This window comes from Scleropages formosus, chromosome 23 (assembly GCF_900964775.1).
Source record: "Scleropages formosus chromosome 23, fSclFor1.1, whole genome shotgun sequence".
Taxonomy (NCBI): domain Eukaryota; kingdom Metazoa; phylum Chordata; class Actinopteri; order Osteoglossiformes; family Osteoglossidae; genus Scleropages; species Scleropages formosus.
The window spans coordinates 15,573,371-15,590,439 of NC_041828.1; the positions used below are offsets into that span (position 1 = coordinate 15,573,371).

At 44.1% G+C, this 17,069-nt stretch overlaps 1 protein-coding gene across 1 annotated transcript in view; it reads left to right on the top strand.

Moving 5' to 3' along the window:
* Positions 1-4,864: 4,864 nt before the first annotated feature.
* pard6gb (par-6 family cell polarity regulator gamma b) overlaps positions 4,865-17,069 on the top strand; it is a 40,162-nt gene continuing 27,957 nt past the window's right edge. The window contains exons 1-2 of the mRNA XM_029248320.1: positions 4,865-5,832; positions 14,049-14,271. Coding sequence (XP_029104153.1) covers positions 5,764-5,832; positions 14,049-14,271 — 292 coding nt within the window. The 5' untranslated portion in view covers positions 4,865-5,763. The remainder of the gene's footprint in view (positions 5,833-14,048; positions 14,272-17,069) is intronic.

A 17,069-nucleotide genomic window follows, 5' to 3' on the forward strand; every position in this document is an offset into this window, starting at 1 on the left:
TTCCCTGCGATTTACTCAGGCCGGTTAAAGGCTGACAAGTTTAACAAATCAAAGGAGATGGAAACTGACAGCGCTTTTAATCCCTTTGAATGACGGACTGATTTACAAAAAAAGGAGCCAGACTTGACTCGGCAGTGGTGGAAAATGACCGTTAGTCGTCCCTCCAGCAACTCACACTAGTGCAGAGAGAAGAACCGCGTCAACCGCTGCAATGGACCACTCATCGGGCCTCTGTATCCGCTCTTCCTTTGGGCTGCTGTAACCAGGGGGGCTCATTCGAACTGCTTCCGGGGATTACCTTCATGGAATGCATGCTGATGCAAAGCACAGCACTAGAAGAGTAAAACACAAAGGAGACACTCTGGTAGTCCTCTCCACATGGTAGGCAGTGATCGACTAAAATTAAACCTGACCAGAGAACAGCGGTTTCGAACCCTGGGGTAAAAAACATGGCATGGCTCTAAGGTCGACCCAGCTCTGAACATGCGGACCCTTATAAAAATGCTGCTCGAATAGAGCATATCGAGAGACAAGCTAATGGTTTAATATTACAGGCAAAGGAGAGCTGTTACTGTAGGCGATTACAGTCCCTCACTGGGCTAATGTGAGACAGATTTGTCGATGTTTGAATTTTTAAAAAACGAACAGTACGGTAACATCTGAATTAAGGGGGACGGAGGCTTTAGGGCATTATGATCAGTGTCCATGTGACATAACGTGATATTTGGAACTCCATTAGGAGGCAGGACCCAAACAACATCATGTGAACAGTTCCTCAAAAACCCAAGAACCTCTCAGTATTTTAGTTCCACTCAAGGTTACAGTAGTTAGTCATCTGAGCAGGTAGCTTGTGACCAATGATTCAATTGATCAGGCCAAGATCGTGTCCTTGGACAGATTACTGCCGCCTAGTGGATACTGGTGTCCACGAAAACATCAATATGGTGCCTTTTGACTTGGAATTTTTCACCAGTTCCTACAGCTGGGTATTTTTGATGAAGTAATTCAGGGTAAGTGCCTTGAGTAAGGATATTACAGCACCAGGGAGGAGTGGGATTGGAAATGGCAACCATCCATTTATAAATCCACACAGTTAACTACTTCACTCCCTGCTCTCTCTAAACAAATCAAGTAAATATTAGCTCTTAGATGATGGCTGTAAAATTATAAGAAACTTGCAGCCCACCATCTAAGAGTGATAAGAATACATATGGTCATACGAGGTATAATGTGCTGTTGAAAAAATATTTGAAAAATTAAAATATTAAAAATTTGTATTAGGTATCACTGGATGAGTGCATCTGTTAAAGGAGATCAAAAATGTACAGGGGTGCTTGAATTCTTGTGAACCCTTTAGAATTTTCTCTATTTCTCAATGAATATGATCTAAAACATTATCAGATTTTCACTCAAGTTCTAAAACTTTACAGAGCCGCTACTCCTGTATTGTATGCAATTGTTTGTGTACCTTAATTTTTTTTTTTTGGAGGGTTATTAGGATTCATCTATCCTGTGTTTTATGCACCTACTCGAGCAATGAACTTTGGTGCACCAAGTGTAAAGTAACAAACTAGGTTTACTTAAGAATGACATGTCTGCAACTCTGTCTTTCTCTCTCCTAACGTAATGCACAAATTGTATTTTTCCTGAGATGTACGTCGCTTTGGAGAAAGCCGTCTGCCAAATGAATAAATGTAAATGTAATGTAAAAGTAAAACTAAAGAGAACCCAGTTAACCAAATGAGACAAAAACATTATACTTGTTCATTTATTTATTGAGGAAAATGATCCAATGTTACATATCTGTGTGTGATAAAAGTATGTGGACCTCTAGGACTATCAGTTCATTTGAAGGGGAAATTAGAGTTAGGCTTCGGTGTTTCAGTCAATGGGATGACAACTAGGTCTGAATGGTGTAGGCCCTGACTTATTTAAAGAACATGGTCTGACCTTCACAACACAGGTTTCTGGAAGTGTGTCATGCCTTGAACAAAGATTTCTGAGGATCTCAGAAAAAGAGTTGTTGATGTTCACCAGGCTGGGAAAGGTTATGAAACCATTTCTAAAGAACTTGGACTCCACCAGTCCACTGTCAGGCAAATCATGGACAAATGAAGGAAATTCAACACCATTGTTACCCTCCCCAGGAGTGGTCGAACCACAAAGATCACATCAAGAGCAATGTGTGTAATAGTGCGGAAGGTCACAAAGAAAGCCAGGATAATGTCTCAGGTGCTAAAGGCCTCTCTTGCATTGGCAAATGTCAGTGTTCATGAGTCCATCATTGGGAGAACACTGAGCAACAAAGGTGTGCGTGGCAGGGTTGCAAGGAGAAAGCCACAACTCTAGAAAAAGAACATTTACGTCTGTCTGTATAACACACTTTGAGCCAGAAGACCATGTGGATAAGCCAGAAGGCTATTGGGAGAATGTTCTATGGATGGATGAGACCAAGAAAAACTTTTTGCTTGAATGAAAAGCGTTATGTTTGGCTAAAGGCAAACACTGCAGTCCAGCATAAGAATGTTATCCCAACCCCTAAAACGTGGTGGTGGCAGTATCATGATTTGGGCCTGCTTTGTTGCCTCTGGACCAGGACGGCTTGCCATAATTGATGAAGCTATGAATTCTGAATTGTACCAGCAAAATCAACAGGAACATGTCAGAGTATCTGTCCGTAACCTAAAACTCAACAGAAAGTGGGTCATGCAGCAAGAGAAGAATCCTAAACACACAAGTTGTACTTCCTACCAAAGAATGGGTGAAAGAAGAAGACATTTAATGTTTTGGAATGGCTGAGTCAAAGTCCTGACTTTAATCCTAGAGAAATGTTGCGGAAGGACCTGAAGCGGGCAGTTCATGCACGGAAGCCCACCAACATTCCTGAGTGGGAGTTGTTCTTTAAGGAGGAATGGGCTGAAATTCCTCCCAGCTTATGTGCAGTTCTGATCAGCAGTTACTGGAAATGTTTAATTAGTTATTGCTGCACAAGGGGTCACACCAGTTATTGAAAGCAAACGTTCACATACTTTTGCCACACACAGGTATGCAACACTGGATCATTTTCCTCACTTGAACAAGTATGTTTGTCTCATTGGTTTAACTAGTTTCTCTTTAGTTTTTGGGCTTGAGTCAAAATCTGATTAAGTTTCAGGTCACGTTTATGCAGAAACAAAAAAATTCTGAAGTGTTCGCAAACTTTCAAGGAGCACTGTATGCAACACAAAGACATCCCACGTTTATTATGTCGTCGAGGTTAATGTAATCCAGTTTAAAAAAGTGCTTTGTGTGGTTCAAAAGTTTCCAAGACCATGACTAAATTGGTCTCTTGAAGTTCCTCGAATGTATGTTGTCATTTCTACTACATTTTTACAGCATATAGTATATTATAATATACTAGGATATCGTTGGGGGTGCAGTGGTGTAGCAGGTTTGGCCGTGTCCCACTCTCTGGAGGGTCTGGGGTTCAAGTCCCACTTGGGGTGCCTTGTGGCAGACTGGCGTGCCATCCTGGGTGCGTCCCCTCCCCCTCCAGCCTCATGCCCTGTGTTGCTAGGGTAGGCTCCAGCTCACCTTGGGACAAGTGGCTTCAGCCTGTGTCTGTAGGGTATTGCCATTATTGATTGGTAAATATAATTAAAATCCTTTATTACTTTTACCTCAGTCTGGATGAGCAGCTTTTGAAAGGATTAAAGAATAAATTAAAGAATACTGAAACAGAGTTTTAAAGATTAAATAATATTCTTCTCCTTAAGTAGTCCATGTAAATTGCAAGCCACCTATCCAAAAGAACAGTACTGCACAATAAAATATGTACTGGTACAGTATTATCTTCAGACATTTTTAAGACATAATAAGAAACTATGTTTATTCTGGATTTTTTTTAGTAAGTGTTGGGTTACAAGAGTACCTCTGTACACCTAGCAATTTATCTGTGGAATTAAGGTGTTTACAACAAAACACGGTCACAACTAGGGAGCCACATATCTGTATATGCAAATATTTGGTTTTGCTACATAATCATGAAGACATCCCACCTTACCAAACTGGTCTCCTAGAAACCTCTCGGGAAGGTGTGACATCGTGAGGGTGGATCTACACTTCCGATCTGGATTGTACAGCAATTTGATAACTATAACACTGCATTTAGTAAAATTGCGCCCTGAATAATTTATTTCATGAACCAGACTGTCTACTGTTAACAGGAGTTGTGTGAATAAAAAAATAGAACAGTGATGTACAACTTGGCTGAGGTCCACAGATAATGTAGTGTGTGAGTGACAGAGAGTGTGGGATTGGACCCAGTGTAAGTAGTGTATCTAGCAGTGTAAGTCTTTGGGTGCTCTGGTTTCCTCCCACACTGACAAGCTGTTCAGGTTCCCCCATAGTGTGTGAGTGACAGAGAGAGAGAGAGTGTGTTCCACTGATGTATGGATGAGTGACCCAGTGTAAGTAGTGTATCTAGCAGTGTAAGTCACCGCGGTGAATAAGGTGTGTGGGCTCATAACACTATGTAGAGTTCATTGGAAGTCGCTTTGGAGAAAAGTGTCTGATAAATAAATAAATGTAAATGCAAATGAGTAAAATGTTGCAAGTTGAATCCCACCTTTTGCTGTAGTATCCTTGATCAAGGTGCTTGCCATGAATTGTACAGTAAGAATACCTAGTTATATAAGTTGATAAGTAATTGTAAAGTTGATTATGTAAGATTTCTATTATCTTGATCATCAACTCAATAAAAAATGCGGCTCCCTTCTGTTGATATAATGCATTCATTTCAATTTTTTCTCTGAGATGTATGTCGCTTTGGAGAAAAGTGTCTGCTGAATAAATGTAAATGTAAATGAATACACTCACTGGGTGCTCAACTTATGGACATATTGTGGCCACATGCTGTTGGTAAAACAATTTGTTTGCAGATCCATCCACTACATCACAATCAGTAAAAGCTTCATAATCAACAGCCCTCCATTTATTCATGAGCTCGGTTCTGTAAGAACTTTGGATAAAGCTATAATTAATTAAAATTTTCTTTATTCTATTTTCACCAGTCTTTTCGGCAGGTTCTAAAGTTTTGAACCAGGATTCCAGTCTGTTGCAGGAATTTTATTCATTTTTGAAAAATTGAAACAATATCTGCCACTTATATTGTCTATGCAGTCTTTATATATATTTTTTTAAGTTCTTATCTTTCAAAATTTCGAAGTCGAGCGTTCATAGCCGAGGAATCCGGAGTAACGATACAGCGGTTAATGACAATAAGAACTGTGTAATGACACCAACCGCCGGTGGGGGGCGATCTAATCCCAAACGCGTGTGCACATTTGCACAACATGGTTTTTTTTTCGTTGGCGAACAAGCGTTTAAGCAGAGGCTCTTTCCAAGGGGGGAAAAAAAACGACCGCTATACCTCTCCTCCCTCCGCGAACACACACGGTCAGTCCACAAGTGCGGGCGTCAAGTCTTTCCGTGCTCTTAGTAAAAGTTGAACTCCTTTTTTTAAGTTAGGCGTCTGTGACGTCACTCAGCCCCCCCCCCCCAACACACGTCCCACCCCTCCCCATTGAGAGGAGTCGCGCCAGTTCGGTATTTCCCATCGAAGGTATCGCGCGCCGGAGATTCGACCGCTAAGCGTAAGCGCGCTGTATCCCCGCGCGCTCGGTCCACCTTTGCCGGACGGAAGGAGCTGTTTCCCGCCGAAGCCCCGGGAGAGAGCGGAGAGCCCGGTTCCGTGGCAGAGGGTCGTCGGGGAGAGCAGCCACCATGAACCGCAGCTTCAAGTCCCAGTCCGTGCGCTACCTGGACTGCAACGCTGTAGAAGTGAAGAGCAAGGTGAGCTGGTTACTACTAGTTACCTGACTGCCGTGTGTCTCCGGCGCTTCGCCCGCTTCCACGGCTGCTCTCACGGTACCCCGTCCCGGCGGTTCCTCTGCAGACATGTCGCCCCACAACAACCCAGCGGGCTGGAGTCAGTGAGTCGGTTCGAATTGGGTTAACGAGCTAAGAAGGCCGTGTGTAACGGGGCACTACTGTGTGTGTTTGGTGAAGTGTGGTAAAGTGAAGGCTTTCCGTCCCTGCTCTTTCGGGGAGCCGCTGCTGGAGACGGGGCAGATGCCAGATCGCCTCAGTCAGTGCTGCACCCACCGGTCACAACGCACTTAAAAACACACACACACGTGTTGGTTCCCGGATTGTTCGCGCTTCTTCTTCGCTTTTGGGTTCACCAGCGAAGGCGACGCGAGGACCCTCATCTCTGCAGACGTCGTTGCGAAGGGCCGACGGTGGCCGCAGACGGGACGGTGCGCTGCGCTCCGCTCCCAGGCGCTTCCTGAAAAACTGGAAAAGTGAAGAGTACGACGAGCTCGCGCTGAAAACGACAGGGATATTCGAAAGAACTTCATTTAAACTACCATGTTTTACACCACTGGGTCTTCATTAGTCTTATAACCGTGCGAAGGTTGCCCAAATTTGCCAAAAAGTGACTTAAAATCATGCGGAGTTTTGTGTCGGTTTTTCCCGAGCCTCCGCTCCGGCCGTAAAATTCCGATCAGATCTCGTCTTGCTTGGAGGGTTTACTGTGGTACCCGTGTGTCGCGAGAACCTCTGCTGGAGCTGGACATGATGGTCACTCCGTCATGTCCTCCGACTCCGAGTCCCACCGTTGACTTGTTTCTGAACAGTGACTCGACCCGCCGGGCGCGAGGCACTGACTACACAGTACAGTGAGACAGCAGGCAGACATTTTTTAGCGCGTCTCTTCCCGTGAACCCGCCGTACCCGGGACGCGTAAACCAGGGCACGGGCCAGTGCGCGTGACCGCTGTGTGTGTGTGTGTGTGTGTGTGTGTGTGTGTGTGTGTGTGTGTGTGTGTGTGTGTGTGTGTGTGTGTGTAGCCCGACATCGCTCAACAACCCCCTGCATAGGCGGCCTGTGCTTGTGCTGAAACGTCCCGTTCGTTCGGGGTGCTGCTCTTCTCACCACCGGTGATATTACCGAGATGACGTAATTGTTGTTAGGACGCTTGTCAGTCAGGTAACAAAACAGACATTCGTTGTGTCTTCGTAGTGACGACGAAAACACGGGCGGCGCACTTGGTTTACTGTACTGTACTGTATTGTACTGGCATTACATTAGTTTCTGAAGGCGACACCATCCATGGCATCCTCAATGATGTGAGGAGCACGTTTGCTCCACGCATGGACTGTTAGGTTGATTTCCTCTGGTGGAAGCACAGCTGTTTCAGCGCCGCCTCCCAGTCGTCTTTTAAATGTAATGGCGTTACATTTTGTTTGTTGTGGGGGGAAAATTCTTCCATGTACACCTACTAAGTTATGAGACAGAGGTGTAAGCGTGTATGCAGCTACTCGTGCGATGTACTCGGACAGCTGGTGGTGGTGGTGTGGTTAGAGCTGCTGCTTTGGACCCAGAGGTCGCAGGGTCAAATCTCACCTCTGGCTGTAGTACCCTTGAGCAAGGTACTTACCCTAAAATTGCTCCAGTAAAAAAAATACCCTGCTGTATGGGTAAATAACTGTAGGGACATTAAATTAAGTTGTTATGGAGGAAAAAGGTCAGCTAAATGAATAAATATAATGCACGGTGGTTCATATAGTGGAAAGTAAATTAACTGTGCTTTAGAATCATTCGTCTGCATCGGATTCTCTCTGCTGATGTAATGTGCACGTTGTATTTTCTGTTTGATGTTTGTCACTTTGAGAAAGTGTCTGATAAATGTAGGTACTGCTCTCAATGAGCACTTTATTAGGAATGCTATACTAATACTGGGTAGGGCCTCCCTTTGCTCTCAGAACAGCCAAAATTCTTTGTAGCATGCATTCCACAATATGTTGGAAAGATTCTTTTAATATTCTGGTCCATGTTGACATGATTGCATCATGCCATTTCTGCACATTCATGCTGTGAATTGTATCTCCCGTTCTATCACATCCCAAAGGTGTTCTATTGGATTGAGATCCAGTGACTGAGAAGGCCAGCGAAGAGCACTGAACTCATTGTCATGTTTATTAAACCAGTTTGAGACGGCTTTTGCGAAATGATGCATTATCACGCTGGAAGTAGCCATTAGAAGATGGATAAATTGTAGCAGTAAAGGAATGCACATTGTTAGCAACAATAGTCAGACTGTGGCATCCAAGCGATGATTTATTGGTATTAACAGGCTCCAAAGTGTGCCAAGAAAACATTCCCCACAGCATTACACCACCACCACCACCAGCCTTGACTGTTGACACAAGGCAGGTTGGGTCCATGGATTCATGTTGTTGTTGCCAAATTCTGACCGTACCATGTGTGCCTCAGCAAAAAGCAAGATTCATCCGACCAGGTTACGTTTTTCTATCTTCAGCTATTCAGTTTTAGTGAGCCTATGCCCACTAGCCTCAGTTTTCTGTTCTTTGCTGACAGAAGTAGAACTTGACATGGTCTACTGCTGTTGTAGCCCATCCATCTCAAGGTTGAATGTGTTGTGCATTCTGAGATGCTCTTCTGCTCGCTACAGCTGCAAAAAGTGATTATCTGAGTTACTGTAGCCTTTCTGTCAGCTCAAACTAGTGTGGCCATTCTCCTTTGACCTCTTTCATTAACAAGGTGTTTCTATCCGCTCACTGGTTGTTTTTCGCACCTTTCTGAGGACACTCTAGACATCGTTGTGGGTGAAAATCCCAGGAGATCAGCAGTTATAGAAACACTCAAACCAGCCCATCTAGCACTAACGGTCATGCCACGCCACGGTCAAATTCATTGATCAAAATTTTTCCCCATCCTGGTCTTTGTGAACATTAACTGAAGGTCCTGACCTGTATCTGCATGATTTTATGCATTGTGCTGCCACCACGATTGGCTGATTACGTAATTGCGTGACTAAAGAGGTGTACAGGTGTTCCCAATGAAGTGCTCAGTGCGTTTTATTGAGCTTTTATGTAATTCAAAGGTAAATTTATGTGGAGATGATAGATGGGCCTAAAGCTATCCTGGAGCACATTGTCAGTTACATTCCTACGTTCTGGAATCCAAGATACTGTGCTTTATCTGCCAAGCACTTTAATTTCCCATCTCTGTGTGAGGGACCCCCATGGTGTGGCGATATCTGTGCTGCACTACTTGCACTGTGGTTTTCTGACCAATGGTTCGTCTTTGCTGCAGCTTGTTTCTAGGGCAGGGAGTACCATTGGCAGCAGGTGGCATAGTGGTTAGAGCTGCCACCTTGCACTCCAAAGACCCTGGTTTGAGTCAAACTTCCTCATGTGTAATACCTGTGATAATGGTACTTACCTTGAATTACTTCAGTAAAAGCTGCTCACCTAAAGTCCCTTATTTTGTTGCTTTTGATCAAGGTTACTTGTTTTGTCATGCTACTGTACACGATCTGTCTTTTTTACAGCAGGGTAACCTTTTTATTGGAGGATTCTGGGTAAGTACCTTGGTCAAGGGTACTGGAGTAAGGACCTGGGAATAGAGAGTTTTCTGATTGCATGGGAATGATTCTACAATGTTACCTGCTGCCCTGTTTAATGAAAATAATGCAGTTGAGTCTTTCTCACAGGTTTTGAAGGCTGTAACCTGGTGCCTGATTTAATTCACAAGGTCTATAGCTAGAACTGAAATTCCACTCTCCCATCTCTGGAGAAAGAATTATATCGTGTGTGTGTGTGTGTGTGTGTGTGTGTGTGTTGGTAAGAGGGTGACTGGAGTTCCTTCTGGAATTGTTTCCCCCCCCCCCCCCCCCCCTCCAAAAGTGTTCAGTCTGAATTCCAACACATGGTTTTTTTAAAAAAAATTATTTGAATAAAGCTTGATTTTTAACATTTGACTGCAGTTTGTGGTTTCAGCAATTTGAGTAATGTAAACAGTTATGTGTGGTTTTTTTGTGCCAAAGCAATGTCAGCAGTTTTCAGCTTGCAAGTCCCTCTTATAATGGTCATATAGCAGGTGCCCCCATCCCTTGGCACAGGTGGTGTCTTAAACCAATTTGTCAGCAGAATGAGATGTTACTGAGCCCCTGCTGCCCACGTAACTCTCATAATATTAGAATAGAAATAATATTGAAATGCGGTTTTTTGTGTGTGCCAGTGGATTTTCTTACAGTGCCTTTTTTGAAGTTGTTTACACATGTGAAACAGAGTTAATTTACACATGTCCATTACAGCTTCCTTAAATTGGGCATCTTGTGTTCATGCTGTGAGCCAACAGATGGCTTACGGTGTGCGTCGCTCTATTGGGTGTTCCTGAACCCACTGAGTAACACATTTTAACTTGAAATTGAATGCATGTTGAATTTTTTTATTTAATGGCTAGAAGTTTTTGAAGAAAGTGCTGTAACAGTTTGTCTTGTACTACTGTGTTCATTTCATGGTGTTGCATTACTGTACTTGCAGCATCTTAAAAATGACCCAAATACATTAGCTGTTACCTATTGCAGAAAACTTTAAATAATAAAGGGTAGAAAGCTGTTAGTTACAGTAATGATTAGATAAGAAATAAACAATTTCATCCCACGTTGTCCACCTCCTCGGAGCATCGGTTTACTCAACTACTAGTATCTCCCTATGATTTGTGAACAGTGTGGATTTATACAATTCTACTGTACATTTTCTTTAGAAATATCTCCTCCGGTCATTCATACGCAGTATTTTTAACACTTGTCTGAATGGAATGTAAGCCCCCCTCCTCACAGAAAAAAATGAGGGTCTGAATAGTTCTGTATGTTTTTTCTCATTTAATTCCATCATATCAATTCACATTAGGCTTTCCATTATGTCTTATGCAAAAATGGTGCCAATGTGTAATTTCATTGTGAGTAGCACTTTTTCCCCCTCCATATTGGCATTGTAGAGTAGGGACCATCTGTAGAATTAAAATCTGATTTATATCCCAGCAAACGATTTGTAGGTAGTGCATTTAAGGTATGTTGAAATTGCATTGCAGTCAATAAGCATCATAATGCATTCTTTAATTAGAAAGATTAGCCGTGCAATACTGTTGAGGCACTGGGGAGAGCAAAGAGAAGCCAGGTGCAGTCGCTCTACAGCACAAGTGTCTGTCTGTGCCTCTTGTCACATCTCAGATGTTCCTAAACACGGTAGTGTTGTATGAATGTTGATATGGCAGCAGTCAGGAGATGGTCTACATGGGACAATGTATGGTACTTGCATCATTGTTGGCGTATTTACAAATCCTCTATTCAATTTAGCTAAAACTATAAAATTGAAAAAGTTGCTTAAGCCAAAGCAAGAATCTTTCTCGGTGGACGTTGCTAAACACTGTCTCATCGTCATCTTTGGTTCATCAGGGTTACTGTGAATGTTTGGCTCAGGTGCTCGCTGTAACGTCCCATTCAGGTTGGCGCTCTGGTGTAGCAACAGGGTCTCTGCGCCCCCAGGGTGAATTAGCACTCCCCATCGACGAGCGCATCATTGTATTTGTGCCTCAACGTGATAAATTGGATCATCGAGCCTCAGTTGCAGCTTTTGTAAAGAGACAGGTCTGCACCCAGGCGCTTCCATTCTTCAACCCGGTGACATCAGCCTGTGTGCCGTTTCTGGACGCTGTCCTCCAAGAGAGCCCTAGACAAAACAAAGCGTTCCTGGGTAATGTCAGGGTGCCGGTGATTATTTCGCAGCACTTCATTTGCATTTATTTGCAGCAGAGGAATGTCAGAGATAAGGAGCTGGAGGGCACGGGGGTGTTTCGGAGCATTTTCAGGTCGCTTGACTGGGATCTGTGGCCCTACTGTAGAGGGTGGTCTGTTCTAATGACATGAAGAATGTGAGTTGCCACCATTGTTGGGGTTTGTCAGATAAGTTTACCGCTGACCTCGGGTGTCTTGGGTGGATTGGTATCCAAATTGATTGTGTGTGTGTGTGTGTGTGTGTGTGTGTGCGTGCGCGCGCGTGCGCGCGCTGCCTTGATCTGCTGTACAAATGGGTGAGTGAATGTAGGTGGTTCACCTCAGTGTGTCTAGCATTGTAAGTTGCCTTGGATAAAGGTGTCAGCTAAAATACCACTTGGCATAGTCACTGTACATCACTTTTGAAAAAAGCATCAGCTCAGTGAATTAATGTAAATGTAAGCGTGTAAGGAGCGTGTTGTCATTGCCCGGGGCTCCCTCTTGCCTGCCTGAGCCTGCTCATATTCCATTGATAGTGTACGTATATGTAGTCTTTACACTCGGCATATATTTGAGGGGGTCAAATTCCTTGTTCGTAACCCTGTTGAAACTTGATTTCATTTCTGATTTCTCTCTGATATATGGTAAAACTGGGTAGCGGGCAGACCGATGGCGCCTGAGCAGAGGAATGTGTTTCTATTAACGGTTGCAGTTCCAATATGACTTTGTCTATAAGGGCAACAAAGACTGTTCAAGAGTGTAGTGATTTATGATGCCTCGCATTTCTAATATTTGAAATTTTCCCCAGATGGAGCAGCTGATAGTGTAGTGTTCAGAGCTGCTGCCTTTTGGTCCAAAGGTTGCCGGCTCTCGACTCTTATGAACTTCTGTAACTTTTTTTTTAAATTACAGTAGCAGACAAACAGAAAAATATTAATTCATGTTGTATGTCTATTCCTTAGAATATAATGCATATATAAACCAGAAATGCCGTGTAGACATGACTTCACTTGTTGCAGTGACATCACCGCTGTGTTCTGCCACAGAGCCTGCGTGTGCGCGCGCGCGCACGCGTGCGTGAGCGTCTGCATACGCTGTCAGTCCACCTTCCCGCTCCAGCCACTCGTATTTTGTGTCATAATAACCCCTTGTCGTCGACAAACGTGGGCCTCTCTTAGCGAAAGGGTAATTACCCCGCGCTGCACAATCCACAAATTACTAGTGCAATCTTGTGTCGCTCCTGCTGGAGGAACAAAGTGGGCCCTGTCCTTCACTGGCTCTCCCAGTCTTCCAACCCACACTCAGGGTCTTCTGAGATTTGTTTGTAGAAAGCTGCTTGAGGAGAAACATAACCCCTGGCTGACTCCGTTCGCTGTCTTTGGTGGTCACGGTTGCACATCCCACCCTGATGTTGGCTTCACCGCGTTACCATCAGTCTGACACACATGACTGGTTCAGTATGTGCATTTTTCTGTCATTGTTCTATTGTCTCCTTCTTCCCTGCTCAGCAGCACGTTTCCTCCTATCCAGCAGCCTGGGACCGGTCCCATGGTCCCTGTCAACAGCCTCGAAGGGCGCCTGTGTGTGCTTTCTGTTGACTTTGGCCGACTTGTTCCTGAAACCTTCTGGAAATTACATGAGCTGCCTTTCATGTTATTTTATATTTTAGTAGTTTTCAAACATCTTTGTAATTTCAACATTGCACTGTCACTTATTTGAGTGATCAGAAAATGCCTTTAGTTGGTGTCGGTCATCCTTTGTGTACAAGCTTTAAATGCAGGTTTATTTTTGGTAGAGTATTGTGCCCTGTGTTGTTTTGACTTGAACTGATGGGAATGGTCAGTGTGACTTTGGTAAACTTAAGTGAGCCGCCTGTCAAATTTTAGTTTACGCAACAAAAATGTTTTATAATACACCTTGATATACAGTATTAAGGTTACTGTAACAGCAGTGTAGCTGATGCATGTGCTTGTAACCTGAAGGTTGCTGGTTCAAGCCAAATTTCCTAGGTGTACTGCTGTGCCATTGATTTGCATGTTTGGCCACTTTTTTTTCCTCTTCAAAGTGGCTTATGATACAAGCTGACTAGTTATACAGCTGGGTAATTTTTACTCTGTAGGGCAATTTCTTTGCTCAAGGTTACTACAGCAGGAGAAGGGATTTGAACCTGGGTTCTTTAGTGCAACACTGCAGTCCTAACCACTGCCATGTGCTTTCACCTTGTATCAGTACTTATCCTGATCTGATACTGTAAGAATACCCTGCCCTGCAAGTGGGACAGATACTGTTACTTTGGGAGAAGCATTAGCTAAGTGGTGTAATAGCTGTAATAAGTTGTTTTTGGTTTTTCTAGTTCTTAAAATTGTTTGAAATGCACAGGTGTGTTCCTTCCATGTAATGATTTATGCCATTGTTCTTCTAGTATGGGGCTGAATTTCGGAGGTTTTCCGTGGATCGGGTCAAACCTGGGAAGTTCGAGGAGTTCTACAAGCTCATCCTGCACATCCACAAGATAGCCAATGCTGAGGTGATGATTGGCTACGCTGACGTGCACGGAGACCTGCTGCCCATCAACAATGACGACAACTTCTGCAAGGCCGTGTCCTCAGCCCATCCCTTGCTCCGCATATTCATCCAGAGGCAAGGTGAGTTTCTCGTCCAGACCGGGCAACATGGGGTCACCTCTGTGCTCTTTGGGTCCTTCTGCTTCTAAGCCCTTGGAGCACTGCTCATTTTGTGCAGGGTGGCCAAGCTGAATGAAGCGCCTAATGATACACCTCGTACAAAGTAAAACATTTGCATGAACCGACAATCCCAATGGACTCTGTGGAGGCGGACACCCACTAGAGACTTTTGTTTAGTCACCACACATAGGGCCTAACAGCGCTATTTTGAACACGCAGAAGTGCTGCTGAACATCCCCCCGCAGGCTGTGGGGTCACCTGTTGTAAGGGAATGCCTAGCAGCCAGGCTTCAGGGATGTCACTCAGCAGATTATCTGTGTATCAATGGTTCACACCTTCCACCCCCTCTCTCCCTCTTGTCCATTCTCCACCCCCGTCTTGTCTTAGGGACTGTCTCGCTTTCCACTTGGCAGAAGAGCCGCAAAAGGATACGTGGTCAGTGTGGCTTTTGGCCCGTCCTGCCGCTTTTGTCGGAAGAGCCTGGCAGCTTTAATCTCCAGACATATAGAAAAGCTTCCATGAAGAAAACCCTCTTATCTGAGAGACGTCTCCCGCAGCAGCTCAAGCCTAAATTCAATTGAAAGTTTAATCTGTATACTTCATTAAATTTCTTCACCTTGATTGGTACATGCATTTTAAAAAAATTATGGTTTTGATCAGTTATATGGTCGGATATTGTGTTGTGTTGTTGTTGTTTAGAGCCCTTAGTGATGTATGACTTGCGGTTCACATCCCGAGAGCGTTTCTTCTCCACAGATAATTTAATGCCACATCCTCAAGTTTTCAAGGTTTTCCGACATTTCTTTAATTTTTCATAGGCTTTGCTAACTTAATTGCTGTGCTATTTGTGGGAAGTTCAGTTCTATCTACTGCTGGACTGCAGAGTACAAGTTGTGTGGGGGAAGTGTGCGGTGCCAAGAAGCAGGTCATGGGGGGCCACTGGTTTGCCCACATACCAGGAATTGCTGAGGGACAAAAGCCCCGCGTGAAGGAGAATTCACACAAAGCAGCCTGAGAGCAAGTCCTGCACTGAGACGACCACCACATTCCAGAATTAGAATAAACTTTGCGTGCCTTGCAGTCGGCATGCTAATGAACGTATCATCATTCGTGCGCTTCAGACGGGCTCCCGAGGAGTCTGAGGTGATGCCAAGCACAGAGGATGGCCAATTTCTCAGAAAAATTTATAGGAACTTGTGGAAGGTGAACTTCCAACAAAATAGAAGCAGTAATGAAGTGATTATGACAATGAAAAAAGTCATCATAGCTGTTATAAAGTAGCCTATTAATAGTGATTTTAACGGGGGGGCAGAGTGCATCCTAACACAGGACAGTGTGTGTGACATGACTGCTGCTTTCTCAGGGGGAAGCTCTGTGTCCTAGTGGGATTTTATTTTATTTAGGGCAGCCTGTGGAGTCTGGGGTCCATGGTTTTGTTTAGCTTGTCTGCCATCTCCGGAGGGTGACACAGATTTTATTTTTGTTTTCTGAGAGGTGTGTGTCACTTTGATTCATTTTGCAGATGTTTTTCTCCAATGTTATCTGACCTTAATGGCCTGGCTTGATGCATTTTAGTAAGACTGTCATATCATAAACAGTCAGTTAATGGCTTATTGATATTCTCCTAAGGTGAGCATCCTGGCATGTTTGTTTTCATTTGTTACTATGATCTTCTTAATTTATCAGCAGTTGGAGGACTTTCTATACTGAAGAGTAGTTTGGTTTGTGGAAAAAGCAGGTAAATTCTAGGGTTTCCCTAACTGCTGTGTGAGTGAAGTGATAGTTATACTATAACAGTGAAGGTGCTTTGTAAAGTTTCTTGGGGAGAGAAGAAAAAAAAAAAAACACTGATTTCTTTCCCAACAATTTTAATATAACTGCATCCACACCCTGTTGCAAATTGGTTCAGGAGACTGGATTTGATGTTTGCAACCATAAGCATTGCGCTGGGTTCTCACCGTAGCTGGCTGAGTGAGGGAAATGTTACTGAGGTTCTTCTGCTCTACAACTGGTCATTGTTTTGTTGATACTGTGGACACACTGTTCTTGAACAAAACTACAGATGCGTAATCTTCGCTCAGTTACACGTCTGGTGCTTTCCCAGAATTCATTGTGCTCTGCACAATGACCAGTATTCTCTTTGTCCCGCCGGTGTTCAGCGGAACATGACTAACTCTTGCAAGCAGAGTATGCCGGTGCACCGCGGGGAAGGGGTTTGGGTGATCCCGACCCCTGTTCGTTCAGGTGCAGACAGTGAGTCATTTAAGCGTAACATCAGAGCTTCGCTGCCCTGATGACTGAACTCGCCTTTTCTGATGAGATCCTCCCTGCTCTGGTAAACAATGGCCCTGGGACACGTTGTTGCTCCGTTTCTCAGCAGCAGGGCAGGTTTAAACTTGGAGGCGAGAGGAAAAGTACCTGTTTCTTCGAAGTGATCAGAGCCGTTTGCACACCGCAGGTGGGCATAGAAGCCAGACTTTTGCTACTTGGTATTAAGGACTTCTGCAGACTAAACAATGCTGTCATTTCCTCATGAAGGGAAGCTGGCTTTAATCCCCGGTAGGGATAGAGGACCATTTGGAGAACGGAGGACCCGGGTTGGTGGGGCCAGTAGCCACATGGCTGCCACCCGTTCAGCTACTTTGCTCTGTAGTGCTGGGATTTTCAGTTATTTGCCTCCCCTTTTTAACCTGAACTACAAGGTTAATACACATGGCACTCTGAAGAAAAGAGGAAGAGCTTTTGCTCCAACCCAATTC